Source organism: Epinephelus lanceolatus, chromosome 12 (assembly GCF_041903045.1).
Source record: "Epinephelus lanceolatus isolate andai-2023 chromosome 12, ASM4190304v1, whole genome shotgun sequence".
In the NCBI taxonomy this organism is placed as follows: Eukaryota; Metazoa; Chordata; class Actinopteri; order Perciformes; family Serranidae; genus Epinephelus; species Epinephelus lanceolatus.
In genome coordinates this window covers 29,085,214-29,097,391 of record NC_135745.1, presented here as the reverse complement: position 1 = coordinate 29,097,391, position 12,178 = coordinate 29,085,214, and the positions used below count along the sequence as shown (strand labels likewise).

At 43.0% G+C, this 12,178-nt stretch overlaps 1 protein-coding gene across 1 annotated transcript; it reads left to right on the top strand.

Moving 5' to 3' along the window:
- Positions 1 to 299: 299 nt before the first annotated feature.
- Positions 300 to 5,107, top strand: crsp7 (cofactor required for Sp1 transcriptional activation, subunit 7). Its single transcript, XM_033651357.2, has 3 exons — positions 300 to 518; positions 1,586 to 1,660; positions 1,750 to 5,107. The coding sequence occupies exons 1-3, from the start codon at positions 447 to 449 to the stop codon at positions 3,466 to 3,468; spliced, it is 1,866 nt and encodes a 621-aa protein (XP_033507248.2). The 5' UTR covers positions 300 to 446; the 3' UTR covers positions 3,469 to 5,107.
- Positions 5,108 to 12,178: the final 7,071 nt, after the last annotated feature.

The following is a 12,178-nucleotide window of genomic DNA, read 5'->3' as shown; positions in this document are numbered from 1 at the left end:
TGATGGATTAGTTTAAAAAACGAGCAATTAATTGGTGATGGATCTTTTTAAATTAACCTAAGATCCTCATTTGGGATTAGAAGCAGTGGAGTACATCAATGGGTATACCCAGGAGTGTAGGTGGACGGCAGGGATGTTTACTTGGTGACGTGCAGACGTCAAAGCGCATCCACCGTATCCCAGCATGCAGCAGGAGGCCGTTGAGAGATCCAGCAGCTGGTAGTGAGTTGCGAGAGCGCCCAGCAGGCAGCAGCCGACGGTCAACACAGCACACACATTTCCCACTCCATGTGAGAAAAACTGAGCCGTCTACCTTACAGGCGACAGAAGAATATGCTGTTCGGACGCCTGACGTGTCACCGCATCGGCCTTTGAGTCATCATTGTCACCCGGTTTTCATTTTGGAGGATTCCTCCCTTCATCCTCCGGATCGCACCGAACAGGCAATGACAACGGTCTTAGCAACCCCGCAGCAGATGAGGGACCGGCTGCTGCAGGCCATCGACTGTCGCAGCAATGTGAGTAGAGCTAGCAGGCTAGGTGGCTAACGTTAGCTTGTTTACCTGCACTCCGGCAAACTCAACAAGGCAGTTCACACAACAGCTGTCAAATAACTGCTTCACTGATTTATAAAATGCGTGGTTTACAATGTGGGCTGCCACCGACATGTCGAATGACTGCGAAAGACGGAGAGACGTTGAGTTCTTGATTTGACAGCTTGCAAGCTAACTTAGCAGAAGCGCTACCTCGGTTGAACCCCAATCTGGCGTTAGCTTGTTCATTTAGCATGCTAGCTGCTAGCCTAGCTTCAACACCAGAGCGGGTTTAGAGTACTTAAGGGCTTGAAGGAATCCATAGCATACACATACCCCTGATATACACATTTAACTCCAAAACTATCTGTATGTTTTACTAGTTGGCCCGAGGTTGGTTGTAGACCCTTCCGATAATTCCTTGTTACCGAAGTGTGGGAGGTAGCTAGCTAACTCTTAGCTACGTTTTAGGAAATAGTCGGACCCTTCCCTCTCAAGTTAGTTAACGCTAGCGTTAGCCAAATTAGCTAACACAGGTAACGCTAAGTCTGCCGACACTCAAACGTTGCTTGACTTGCTCGACAGGATAAGAAACTAGCTCAGATTAATAATTATTACTTTTATCTTCTAGTTTTTGCCCCATTACTATAGTTGAGCTAAAATGTTTGCAACAGTGAAGGTTTTTTGAGTTGACACTTCGCCATGGCTACTTTTCAACGTCGTTATGTCGATGTGAAACAGACAGACAAGCTAATGTTTCCAAGCTAACTTACAAGCTAACTTGCCCCCATACTCACACACGTTGCAGGCACGATTCAACAGCGATTTTAACCATAACATTAATATAGGAAATTTGGTTATCAGTCATTTACATCTCATAGAATTCATATTTTTTACAATTATATTATCACATTTATACCCAGACTATGACTCAGATTTTCATTTAACAGGGACTTTCTCTGTCACTGGTGATATTAAACTACTACTAAATATTTGCTTTGTGCAATCACCAGTGCAGGTGGAGTAATACAAAATGTTTGCCTTCTTTGCAGATATGCAATATGGTGATTGTATTGGAGGTAATTTCCTGTCTTGAACAGTATCCTATCACCAAAGAAGCACTTGAGGTAAGACAGTTGACTATATGTGAACTACTGTTTCATGTGGAAATTGTGCTCATTTATTTATTTCTAACTATGACACATTATTTATGTAGGAAACTCGACTAGGAAAACTTATCAATGACGTCAGGAAAAAGACCAAGGATGAAGACCTCGCCAAGCGTGCTAAGAAACTCTTGAGGGCCTGGCAAAAGCTGATTGAGCCTGGGCCAGCTGTGGCTGCAAGTACACCAGGGTCCACCAATGGCAGTTCCCACCCTTGCAGAACAGATGCCGCCCCTCCTGACATTTCCGTGTCAGGGAAGGGTGTCCCTGAAGTCAAAATCAGAAACGATGTACACAACACATACTCACCAAAAGCCGAGAAGTCAAGCAGCCGCAAACGCCGAGCAGAGCACAGAGACAGTGGAGTGCACTTACCAGAAAAAATCTCCAAGATGTCTTCGTTTGATAACTCTGTTTCACCGCCACCCACCAACGGGATCGCAGGCAGTCCTGATACCCTGCCTGACCAGCCAGTTGTCCCGTCTCCCGACAGATCTCGGATAGAGCACCTTGATAATGATAAAATCAACAGAATTCCGGTTAATGCTGTCAAGCCTCGCCCCAGCTCCCCAGGAGTGGCCAAACTACCTAGCACTTCCTCTATGATCAAGGTTGCTGTGATGCAGCAACAGGCTAGATTGGACGAAGGAGGAGGGGGGTATTATCAAACTAGGAGTCCCCGTGGCCTCACTTCTAGTCCAAGGAGCATGAAGCAAGACACAGTGACCAAGCGCTCTTCATATGCACCTAAAGGAACACCTGTTCCAAGCCCCTCTTCTAGGGACTCTCCCTTGTCCATATCCCAGCCCGTATCCTCCCCAGCCAACACATCTTACGCTGACAAGCTGCCACATTCTTCTCATAGGTCTTCAATGCACTGGGCCAGTTCGTCAGAAGCCCCTTCTCATTGCCCACCACAAGACATATCTGCAACACTGGAATCCCCATCAGTCTCCCCTTCACCCTCCCACCTCCAACACAACTCAGAACTACACAGACCGACATCTGAGGGAGCCATGTCTGTGTCTGATGACACAGACGGGGCAACGGTTCCCAACTCGGAGCATAAAAGGCGGAAGTACAGGTCAAGAGACTACTCTGTCAACCTAGATGGCCAGAAAATAGAGGACACGACTAAACCTGTACGGTTAAAAGAACGCAGATTAACATTTGACCCCGTCACAGGTCAGATCAAACCTCTGGTACATAAAGAACCCTCTCTAACAGAGGAAGCCCCCACTCCTGACCCTGCTGAGTTAAGGCAGAGAACTGAAAGCACTGTACAACAGCCCGCTGTCCTCACCCCGGTCCCAGTCCCTGTCCCAGCCCTGGCCCCGGCCACAACCACAACCCCAACCCCAGGTCCCAGCCCTAACCCTTTCCATCAAACAAACTGGAAGGAGCTGTCCAGAAATGAAATCATCCAGTCCTACTTGAACCTTCAGAGTAATGTGCTCACCTCCTCTGGGGTCCAGGCCCCTAGTGCGCACTATTTTATGACAGAGTATCTGAAAAGGGAAGAACAGGAGGTCAAGGATTCACGGAAGATACATGTTCTGCAGACGGACAGCTCAGTAGGGGATTTACCGGGCGTGAGCCGGGACGTGACGGACGATGACCTGGGCAGGATACACACACAGCACTGGCCGGGGGTGAACGGTTGTTATGACACCAAGGGCACCTGGTATGATTGGACAGAGTGCATATCATTGGACCCTCATGGGGATGAAAGCAAATTGAACATCCTGCCATATGTTTGCCTAGACTGAGGGGTTTGGGAACGTTGCTGTCCTTTTTCCACTCCTTTCTTTGTCTCGCCACAGAGACGAGACACTTTGTGATTTTGTTTGTCCACTGTGAGTTCGGCAAAAGCCAGGCCTGCTAAACTCCCTCCCCCATGCCTCTTCCTCTTTCTGTGATAATCTAATGAGATTTTGGTATTAAAAAAGAGTAAAGATTTAAAGAATAGTTGAGTTTGTAATACCAAGGGCTGTTTCTGTTTTATTTTTCAAACTGAAAGCCACAGGAATGATGAGGCCCTCGTTGCAGAGTGCTGCTACTAACACTGAAGGAAAGAAGGAGGGGACAGCATTATCCCAGACAGCCGGAAATGGTGTTATGATGTGAATATTTGATGTTCTGAATTGTACCTCTGTTTCAGGCTCACTGAGATGGTACTGTTCTCTTTTTTTTACCTTCTAGTTTCTAATGAGGAATTACATTCTAGGATTAAATTTGAGGGAAGGCCGGGGTTTAGCTGTCCTGTCCAGACTGCCATGTTGGTGCCCAGAAAAGGTGTTGATAGAGTTCATCTAGCACAGATAGAGCTGAACATGTCCAGAGTATGATATACTGGATCATATTTGGCAGTTACAAGAAGCTTTATGTGAGATATAAAGAGTAAATTATAAATTTCTTATCATGTATACATCTATTTATTTTGACCAGTTCATTTATGGGAAGTTCACCTGAACAGACATTAAGAAACTATAATAGACCTGGTTTTGTTTTCTTTGTTAATTTTTTTTTTCCTGTTTGCATCACAATGCTGTCAGCCTAATCTTCAATGTTAAAGGGGCATACGCATGTTTTTTTTTTTTTTGCATGGTCTTTCTTTAAGACAGACCAATGCATATGGTCATAAACATTCCATACTCCACCCCGCACCCACTTTCACGCTCTCTGTCTCATCACACAGTTCCCGTATGCCCACCTCAACCCTCAAGAAGAAGTTAATTCTGGTTTCAAAATGGTGTCGTCAAAAGTAGTGTGGTGCTAATTAAAAAAATTAATTCAGCTAAAGTGGAAAAAACTCACGCCTCACTAATTCTCTCCCAAGCTTAAAAAAGTAACGAATGTCAAATCAGATGGTGCTGATCAATGTTTGCATTATTTGAAAGTCTCATTTTGTTTCCTTTAGATAGCGTTTGCCTTCTGGAGGTCCATCACAATATTTCCTGAGTTAAACAGCCTTAGTGAATGTAAAGGATTGAGACTTGTTACGCACTTCTTCATAAGTTGACATCTTGTTGGTCATTTCATCACTGACATAATTCAAACGGGAATAGTGACTGATGCTCCCACAATCTGTGTGCCCGCAGTTTATTCAGACTTAAAGCCCCTGCCTATGTGTTTACAGATATTTTTGAAAATGGATATTTTTCCCTATCATTCCACACGACCTTTGTTTTATAAAGTACCTCTGTCCACACTAGAACACAAAAATGACTCCACACTTGCCGCTGTTCGCTGTCTTCAGCAGTCTACCTCGTCACGAAGGTAGCGGAGTGTGTACAAGCTAACGTTACCTTTTTCAAAAACCTGCTGAAGAACACATCAGCGTGGATTTCCATTCAATTTAAGCTTACTAAACATACAAATGATTCTCTGGACGTGCAAAAGTTTACCTCCCAATCCTCGTCAACAACAATCCCACTCTGGAAAGTGACCAGGCTCGGTACAAAACCTTCATTTCTGGAGGACTTTAAACCACGGATGCCGAGATGGACTGAACACATTGGGTACAGCAGCTGCTTCCGTTCGTCCATTGAGTGCGGCAATACTAACTTTAAGTGTAAATTAGTCATAAGACCAAGCACTGCTATCAGAACGTTAGCAAACTGGTAGTCAGCCATCATTGTCGTTTTTAGTTTATGCTGATTACACCAAGCAAAAACTGCGCCTTAGAAGAAATCTGTGTCTTAATAACCTGTGACTGTGTGTGGACAAGAGACCAAACTGTAGAGGAAAGCATCCATTTATGAAAATATCTGTATGTATAGACAGGGCCGAAGACGCATTCACAGCTTTTGCAGCTGATTTCGAGAGTTTCGTAAACATTTATTTGAGGATCATGTCTTTCTGCTTCCATTTTTCAATACAGCAAACATAAAAGGTCGAGAGAGAAAGCTGTGTGCATCAGATATTCTTGGCATTTTCCACATGACAGCTAAAAGTTGATTTTCCCCTCTACACTCATCAGTCACTACCACTTCTTTTCCTCATATGACTTAAATTAAGATTGGCTTCTGCGCAGCCTCTGTCCATTCATCCTTTCAGTCCTTCATCCCTACCAATGTGCCTTGGTAAATGGTAAATCTGGATTTGCTGTCGCATATGAAACGCATCTGTCCGGAGCTGGGTTTGTGTGCGAGAGCTGCAAATCCCTTGATCAATACGACGCTGGTATATGCACCGTTTTCTGTTACTTTTTTTGTATACACTGATCTAGAGAGAGGGTGAAGCTGCAGACAATGAGAAACTGCACAACAACACAGCTGGCAATAAAGGAAAAAGTGCTACAACTGGTTGATAAGAATCTGTTTTCTGGAGTTTTGACTGGGGCATCTTTATTTGTTCAGTGTTTAACATCTCTCAATTGTTTGAAAAATAAAAATGATCTAAATCTTCAGCTCAGTCGACTGACTCGTGGGTCTTTTGCGGTGCTTTAGTGTTCAACAAGCTTGGTTATGTTTGCCCTGTTGGAACTAAATGGTCGGTCTGAGCTCTGAATACTTCTGCCCTTTGTTGTGAGTGTCACTGTTGAAGTTGCATTATGCTGTCATTTGTTGTACTTGCACAGTTCATCCATGTGGGGGTGCACATTGTCCACTTGTCTCCTTTGTGTGACTCACTGTGGGATTGTACGAGGTATTTTATTTCAGTGGGAATCAATTGATAAGACTTTTTTTCAAAGGCCCACAAAAGAAAATATGACCCTTTATTTTAAATAAAATCAGATTTAGATCGTCCACCATCAGAGGAAGTGTGACACCCTTAACACCAACTGTAACGAAATGTTCTCGTGTGTACTACGGTGATATTTTTATTAGCATATGGGTCCCTACATGTCTGACAGACGCAGAGGTTCCATGACTACGTCACTCCCCTCTGTGACTCAGAGAGCTGATGTAATCTCATCACGGTTATCAGGCTGAGTAACGGCCGCCCCCTCGGGTCGTGTTTACTCTCAGACTCTGAATCAGTCCCCCTGCACACCTGTATGATGTCATCACCTGCTGTATCAGAAATACAACTGTGTTTATGACCACAGACTGAGCAGAGACACCTGGGCTTACATCATTATTAGTCTGCAGGATGTTGCACCTTGTCAGGTGACATTACTTCAGGTTGAAGTTGTGCAATTCACTGCAATATGCAGATGTGGTTGGTTGATATTAGGGCTTATTGTCAATATCTAATAATGTGTTCCTGATTTTCTCGCTAACTTAATTGGTTTGTCTATATAGATGCCAGAAACTGGCTCTACATAATATTTTCATTATGTATTTTTTATCAAAACAATACAAAACCCAAAGATAGAAAATTTACCAACATATATGACAAAGGAAAGCCCCGAAATATCATTTGAGACGCTCGAACCAGTAAATATTTGGCTTTTTTGCTTAAAAAAGAGTTGAAAAGATTAATTATTCAAACAGTTGTTGATTATTTTTCTCTCAATCAATTAATTAGCTAATTGATTTCAGCTCTAGTTGAGTACAGCACACTTTTGTTTGCAGATTTGTCACAAAACATGTCTTTCACGTCTCATTTGATCGTTATGTAGATCAGCAAATTTGTAGACGATACATCTACGCTGTCAGAAGCTCCACAACCTGGAAAAATGCATTTGCTGGAGGCAGTTCACCCCAAAATCATAATATTTGTCTCTTACCTGTAGTGCCAGGTGTCTGTGAGGCTGTTTTGTGTCTCTTTGCATCTCTTTGTGGTCATTTTGAGTCTCTTCCTGGTCGGTACATGTTACAGTAATGTGAGTGACATTTGGCAGATGAAGGCCATGGGGGCCCCTGCGCTTTGGGCCTTGGACCTGTGCCCATTAGGCCAGACATATACTTGCTTTTTAAGCATGTCTTTGCTCAGACAACCAGCTGCGTCATGAACAGAATTACTCACATACTTGTCAATGTACTGTGCATGTTACTGGAGGATTCTGCCAGAGCAGGGGTCGGGAACCTTTACTATCAAAGAGCCATTTTTCTGTCCCAACTCTTTTTGTAGGGGTTTTCAAATTTAAACAGCGGCAGTAGTATAAAAGTGAAAACATAATTTCTGATACAATTCTAGAAAATGTTCAAAAAGTCAAAAAACACAAAATACTCTTAAGGGTGATTTGTGAAACATGTATGGAAAAAGACACAAGTTTGCAAAATATAATATTTACAGATAAAATGTATTGTTCTATTCATCATTTTATTTTAAACAGTAAAAAAAAGAAAGCACACCAGAGAAGTTAGATCATACAGAACATCCAGATTTGCGTGATGTAACAACACATTCTCACTCCGACCTCGTCACATACTGACATTTGATCATGGACTTTGCATGTCCAGGTATGGCGAGGTACCCTGGGTGTGTTGGTTGTTGGCGTTCTGGGACACTGTGTCAAGTTCTGCTTGTTACATGCATTGTCTTCTTTCAACATACACTTTTTGAAATTTTGAAATTTAATGTTTACATACAGTCTCTTTCAAAATAAATGCACTACGTCAGTACAACAAAGCACATGGTTAAGGTTAAGGAAAAGAACAGGGTTTGGCTTTCCCGGGTGAAAGTCGGTGTTTGTTGGACCCATCCACCACCCCTCCAGCCCGACCTATTCAGGACTTGCGCCGCCTTAACTTTCATTCTTAACCCACTTTGTTTCCCCCGATGCCACCGTGCACTATTAAACTATAACAGCAACTGGCAGTTTATCATGCCGTTGTTATAGGACAGCTTTTTTCATCAGTGTCTGACATTCGCAAGTCACTGCCCAAGCACCGGATTTCACCAACTTTTCAGTGAGACCGGAAGGTTACTGTACTGTTAATTCTGAGATCAATGTGACTCATGGCACAAAAAGTGCCCGCAGCGCAGTCACAGATGGTTTGTATAAACCATATCTTGACAATGTTGACTTTCTTTCTCTCATTCTCCCAACCCCGATGTGTGGGTATTACATCTTGTGGACACGTTGCATTAATTTCTGGGGACGTGAACAATAAACACTCCAAACAGATGCAGGTGATGCAATCTGTAGTTGAAAGCAAGTAGATCTCCAACCTTAGACCCGTTCAGTAATCCATCCATGCATGTAGTTTGGTAGAAAGAAAATAGTTCCTACATGATCTGTGGCTGAATTCACAGCTTCAGGGTGCCGGGTGGCACTTCTGACTCTTGTATACACCCTTCATTCTTACCCAGATGCGTTCTCAGGTCAATCAGTACTCAGTAGTACAGACATAATTTGGTCGGTACCCTTGAAAGAACATGGTACCTTACCTTTGAGGTGATATGGTTGGTGGGTTTAGTTTTGTAAAAAGAAAATAGTTCCTACATGAAACTGCTCACGACAAGAGGCCTGTTTCCACTGAAGAAGTTCCTGGTACTATTTGGGGGGCAGGAACTACTACAGGAACGTCCTCTCGCTCGGCCCTCTCAACCACCGTGTCTCCACTGAGAGAGCAGAGTACGCGGATGGTTCCTGTAAAGTTACCGGGCTCTGGATGTGATGTAATCGTTGCGCAACCATTTTGACCGGGGCGACGTAGTGGCGTAGGGACGCTGTTAGCTGTTAGCCGATAGCGGTGTCTGTAATAACTCACTAAACTCACAAAGTGGCCGGTGAAAAAAATATTTTTTCCAGCAGATGTCTTAGTTACAACATGATTGAGCAGTTTCATGTCGTTTCCGACAACAGGAGGCTTTTAACAGATGACGTCCTGATGTTAGCTTTGCTGCTGCTGTTAGCTGTCCCTGTCAGCTGCAGCTACTGATGCTTTCTAGACATCTTGATTTCCCAAAACTGAATAAATACCACACATAGCAACACAAAACTGCTTTGCTAGCTCAATCATGTTGTAACTAAGATATCTGCCGGAAAAAAATATTTTTTTCACGGACCGGTTATTGAGTTTGTTTACATGGCAGTGGAAGCTATGAACAAGCTAACTCTTGTCTGCTAAATTTTAAAAATGCCGGCTATTTTGTTGCTCTCTGTTGACGTCACATTCCACCTTGAGTATATCCAATCAGCACCAAGTAAACCCCAAGCCCCAGCCAGGACTCTCTCGGGGCTGTTCTGAGTACCTACTCCGAGGCAGGGACTTGTTTAGCCCCTGTAAAAGTTCTGGAACTCTGTCCTTCGGGGGTGGTTCCTGCGGTGGAGACACGCACCAATGGCCCCGGCCCTGTAATTTTACCCCGAAGTTCCTGCGGTGAAAACAGGCCTATAGTCTGTGGATTATCTTGAGTAACCAGGTCATGACGTCTAGAAAGAGATGTTGCTGTTGAGTTTTTCAAATAGATTTTTTGGTGTTTTGAGCACCACAAGCCGAGTGCCATCTAGTTCCATTATATTGGAGAGAAATCAGACACCTCTACGGCTGATATCTCCAATACCCTGCAACTCACAACAAAACAATCTAGACGGATAAACAGCTCTACAGGTAAAAAGACAAATATGAACTTTTGATTCTGGGGTTGAACTATCCCTTTAATCCCCAACATATTATTTCAGGTGTTGGAGACGTAACTAAATGCAGCACAGATGCAGTCTTGCTGAAACAAATGTCAGTTTTAAAGGTCACTAGTGTCCAAGTTAATTTACTTGACTGCCCAGTAGTCAGTAGCTCTGTCTTTATCAATGGCCCTGTTGTCCTTAACTAGATTATGGCTGGCCTGGACAAACAACTGGGTATGTGTCACAGTTACTGGGCTTCCTGTCAGAAAGTGTGGTGTAATGTTCGGTGCTTTATTGACAGAAAAGGGAGTTTTAAAGTGTTATTGTGAGAGGAAATACATTTCAAGTGCTCTTCTGTTTTAAAATCATTGCTTTGCATTAACAGAAAAAGCACCATGCTGTTTCTGTGTGTGGAGCTGAAAGAAGAGAAAGAAAAAGGCAATCTGTCCTCTCAACTCTCAATCTGGTTAAATTATAACCTGATTCATTAATATATAAAGAAGGACTCAATCCTGCCAAGTGAACTGCTGTAAACCAGATATGACTGAACAGATTCACAGATCCTGGCGTGTGAAGGGAAGCTGTGTCTGTTATCTAAAGCCTCATAGCACCGACATTACGTCACCCCAGTAGCTCATTGTGCTGAGTTTAGTTCCTCGAAACTTTTTTTTTTTTTACCCCTCTCTCCCTTTTCGACAGTGACTCAAAAAAGTGCGACAACTCGTCTCGTCCGCTGCACGTCTGGTATGCAGGGTGGGACCCGTGGAGCACTCCCACTATTCAGGAATTTGGGAAGTTTCCTTCCATATAAGGAGTTTTTGATGTCAATCGCGATCTAAGGAAGAGAAGGGGAAAGGTGGAGTCTAGGATCGATTAACGAAGCGTATAACCAAAGAGTACACAGGAGGAACAAGAGGAGGTCTGCTGCGCACTTCCGGGATTGCTGCAGCTGTTATATAAGGGATGGAGGGGTGGTTTCTATGAAGTTGTTTGAGTGTAGGGTTATAAAGCCTGTAATGTATGATAGCTATAACTCTATAATGACTTTCTTTGAGCTTGCACAGTATATAACGTGTACTTAATCAAGCTCAATGTGTCAGTTTTGCAGAAAATTATAGATTTATTAAAGGATTTAAGACATACTTTATTAATCCATGAGGGGAAATGTGATTATTTTCACTCTGCTGTCTGCATTGCTCTTCCTCTGTCTGTATAACATGTCTGCTATGTGCTGTGGGCATACATTCATGTGTGACAAATGACACAGCTCTCCATTATGCATCTGGTGTGTGTTGCTTTTATTTTATTTTCTAGGATCTGGGGGATTTGGGGTCTTTCCCCGGGAAATTTTGAGTGCCAAACACTTAATTTCCTGCATTCTAATGAATGTTCAAGCATCATTTTTACCCTTTTTTGCATCAATTTATGTTGGAAATGTCTTTAATTAAATTAAAATAAAAGTCCTCTGCTACTCTTATTATTTCATTGGGCGAGGGGACAACAAATGCACATGTTCCTGAGATGAAGGGGGACATTTCCCCTGTGTACCCCCTGAAATCTTCACATATAGCAATATGAGAATGTGTTTACATTGGACTATTTTTTTTTTCTCTAACTAAATGATAAACAGGAGAAAAGCATCATCATTTTCCTCCTCACATTCTTATTCCTGGCGTTGTTTGAGAAGGCTTTAAAAACTGTAGGCAAAGATTTTGTGGGGACACAGATGACATGTCCCCCTCAATATTTAGAACATGTGTAGGCCTACCATTTGAGGAAACTCCCTCAAGGCCCTCTTGAGATGTTATGATCATGGGAACGAGAAAGATACAAGGTCACGTTAACCACAACCTTTGATCAACAAAATCAAATTAGTTAATCTTTGAGTCCAAGCGGACATTTGTGCCAAGTTTGTAAAAAGGTGTTGAGATAATGCATTCACAAGAATGAGAGAGAAGAGGTTACAGTGATCTTGACCTTTGACCGATTATCACCAAGATCTAATGAGTTCATTG

Bases quoted from the DNA above. Each gene is read 5' to 3' on its own strand.
- crsp7 (XM_033651357.2), top strand. From the start codon at position 447: ATGACAACGGTCTTAGCAACCCCGCAGCAGATGAGGGACCGGCTGCTG. The intron at 519-1,585 runs GTGAGTAGAGCT...CCTTCTTTGCAG, and splicing joins CCATCGACTGTCGCAGCAAT to ATATGCAATATGGTGATTGT. The intron at 1,661-1,749 runs GTAAGACAGTTG...TTATTTATGTAG, and splicing joins TCACCAAAGAAGCACTTGAG to GAAACTCGACTAGGAAAACT.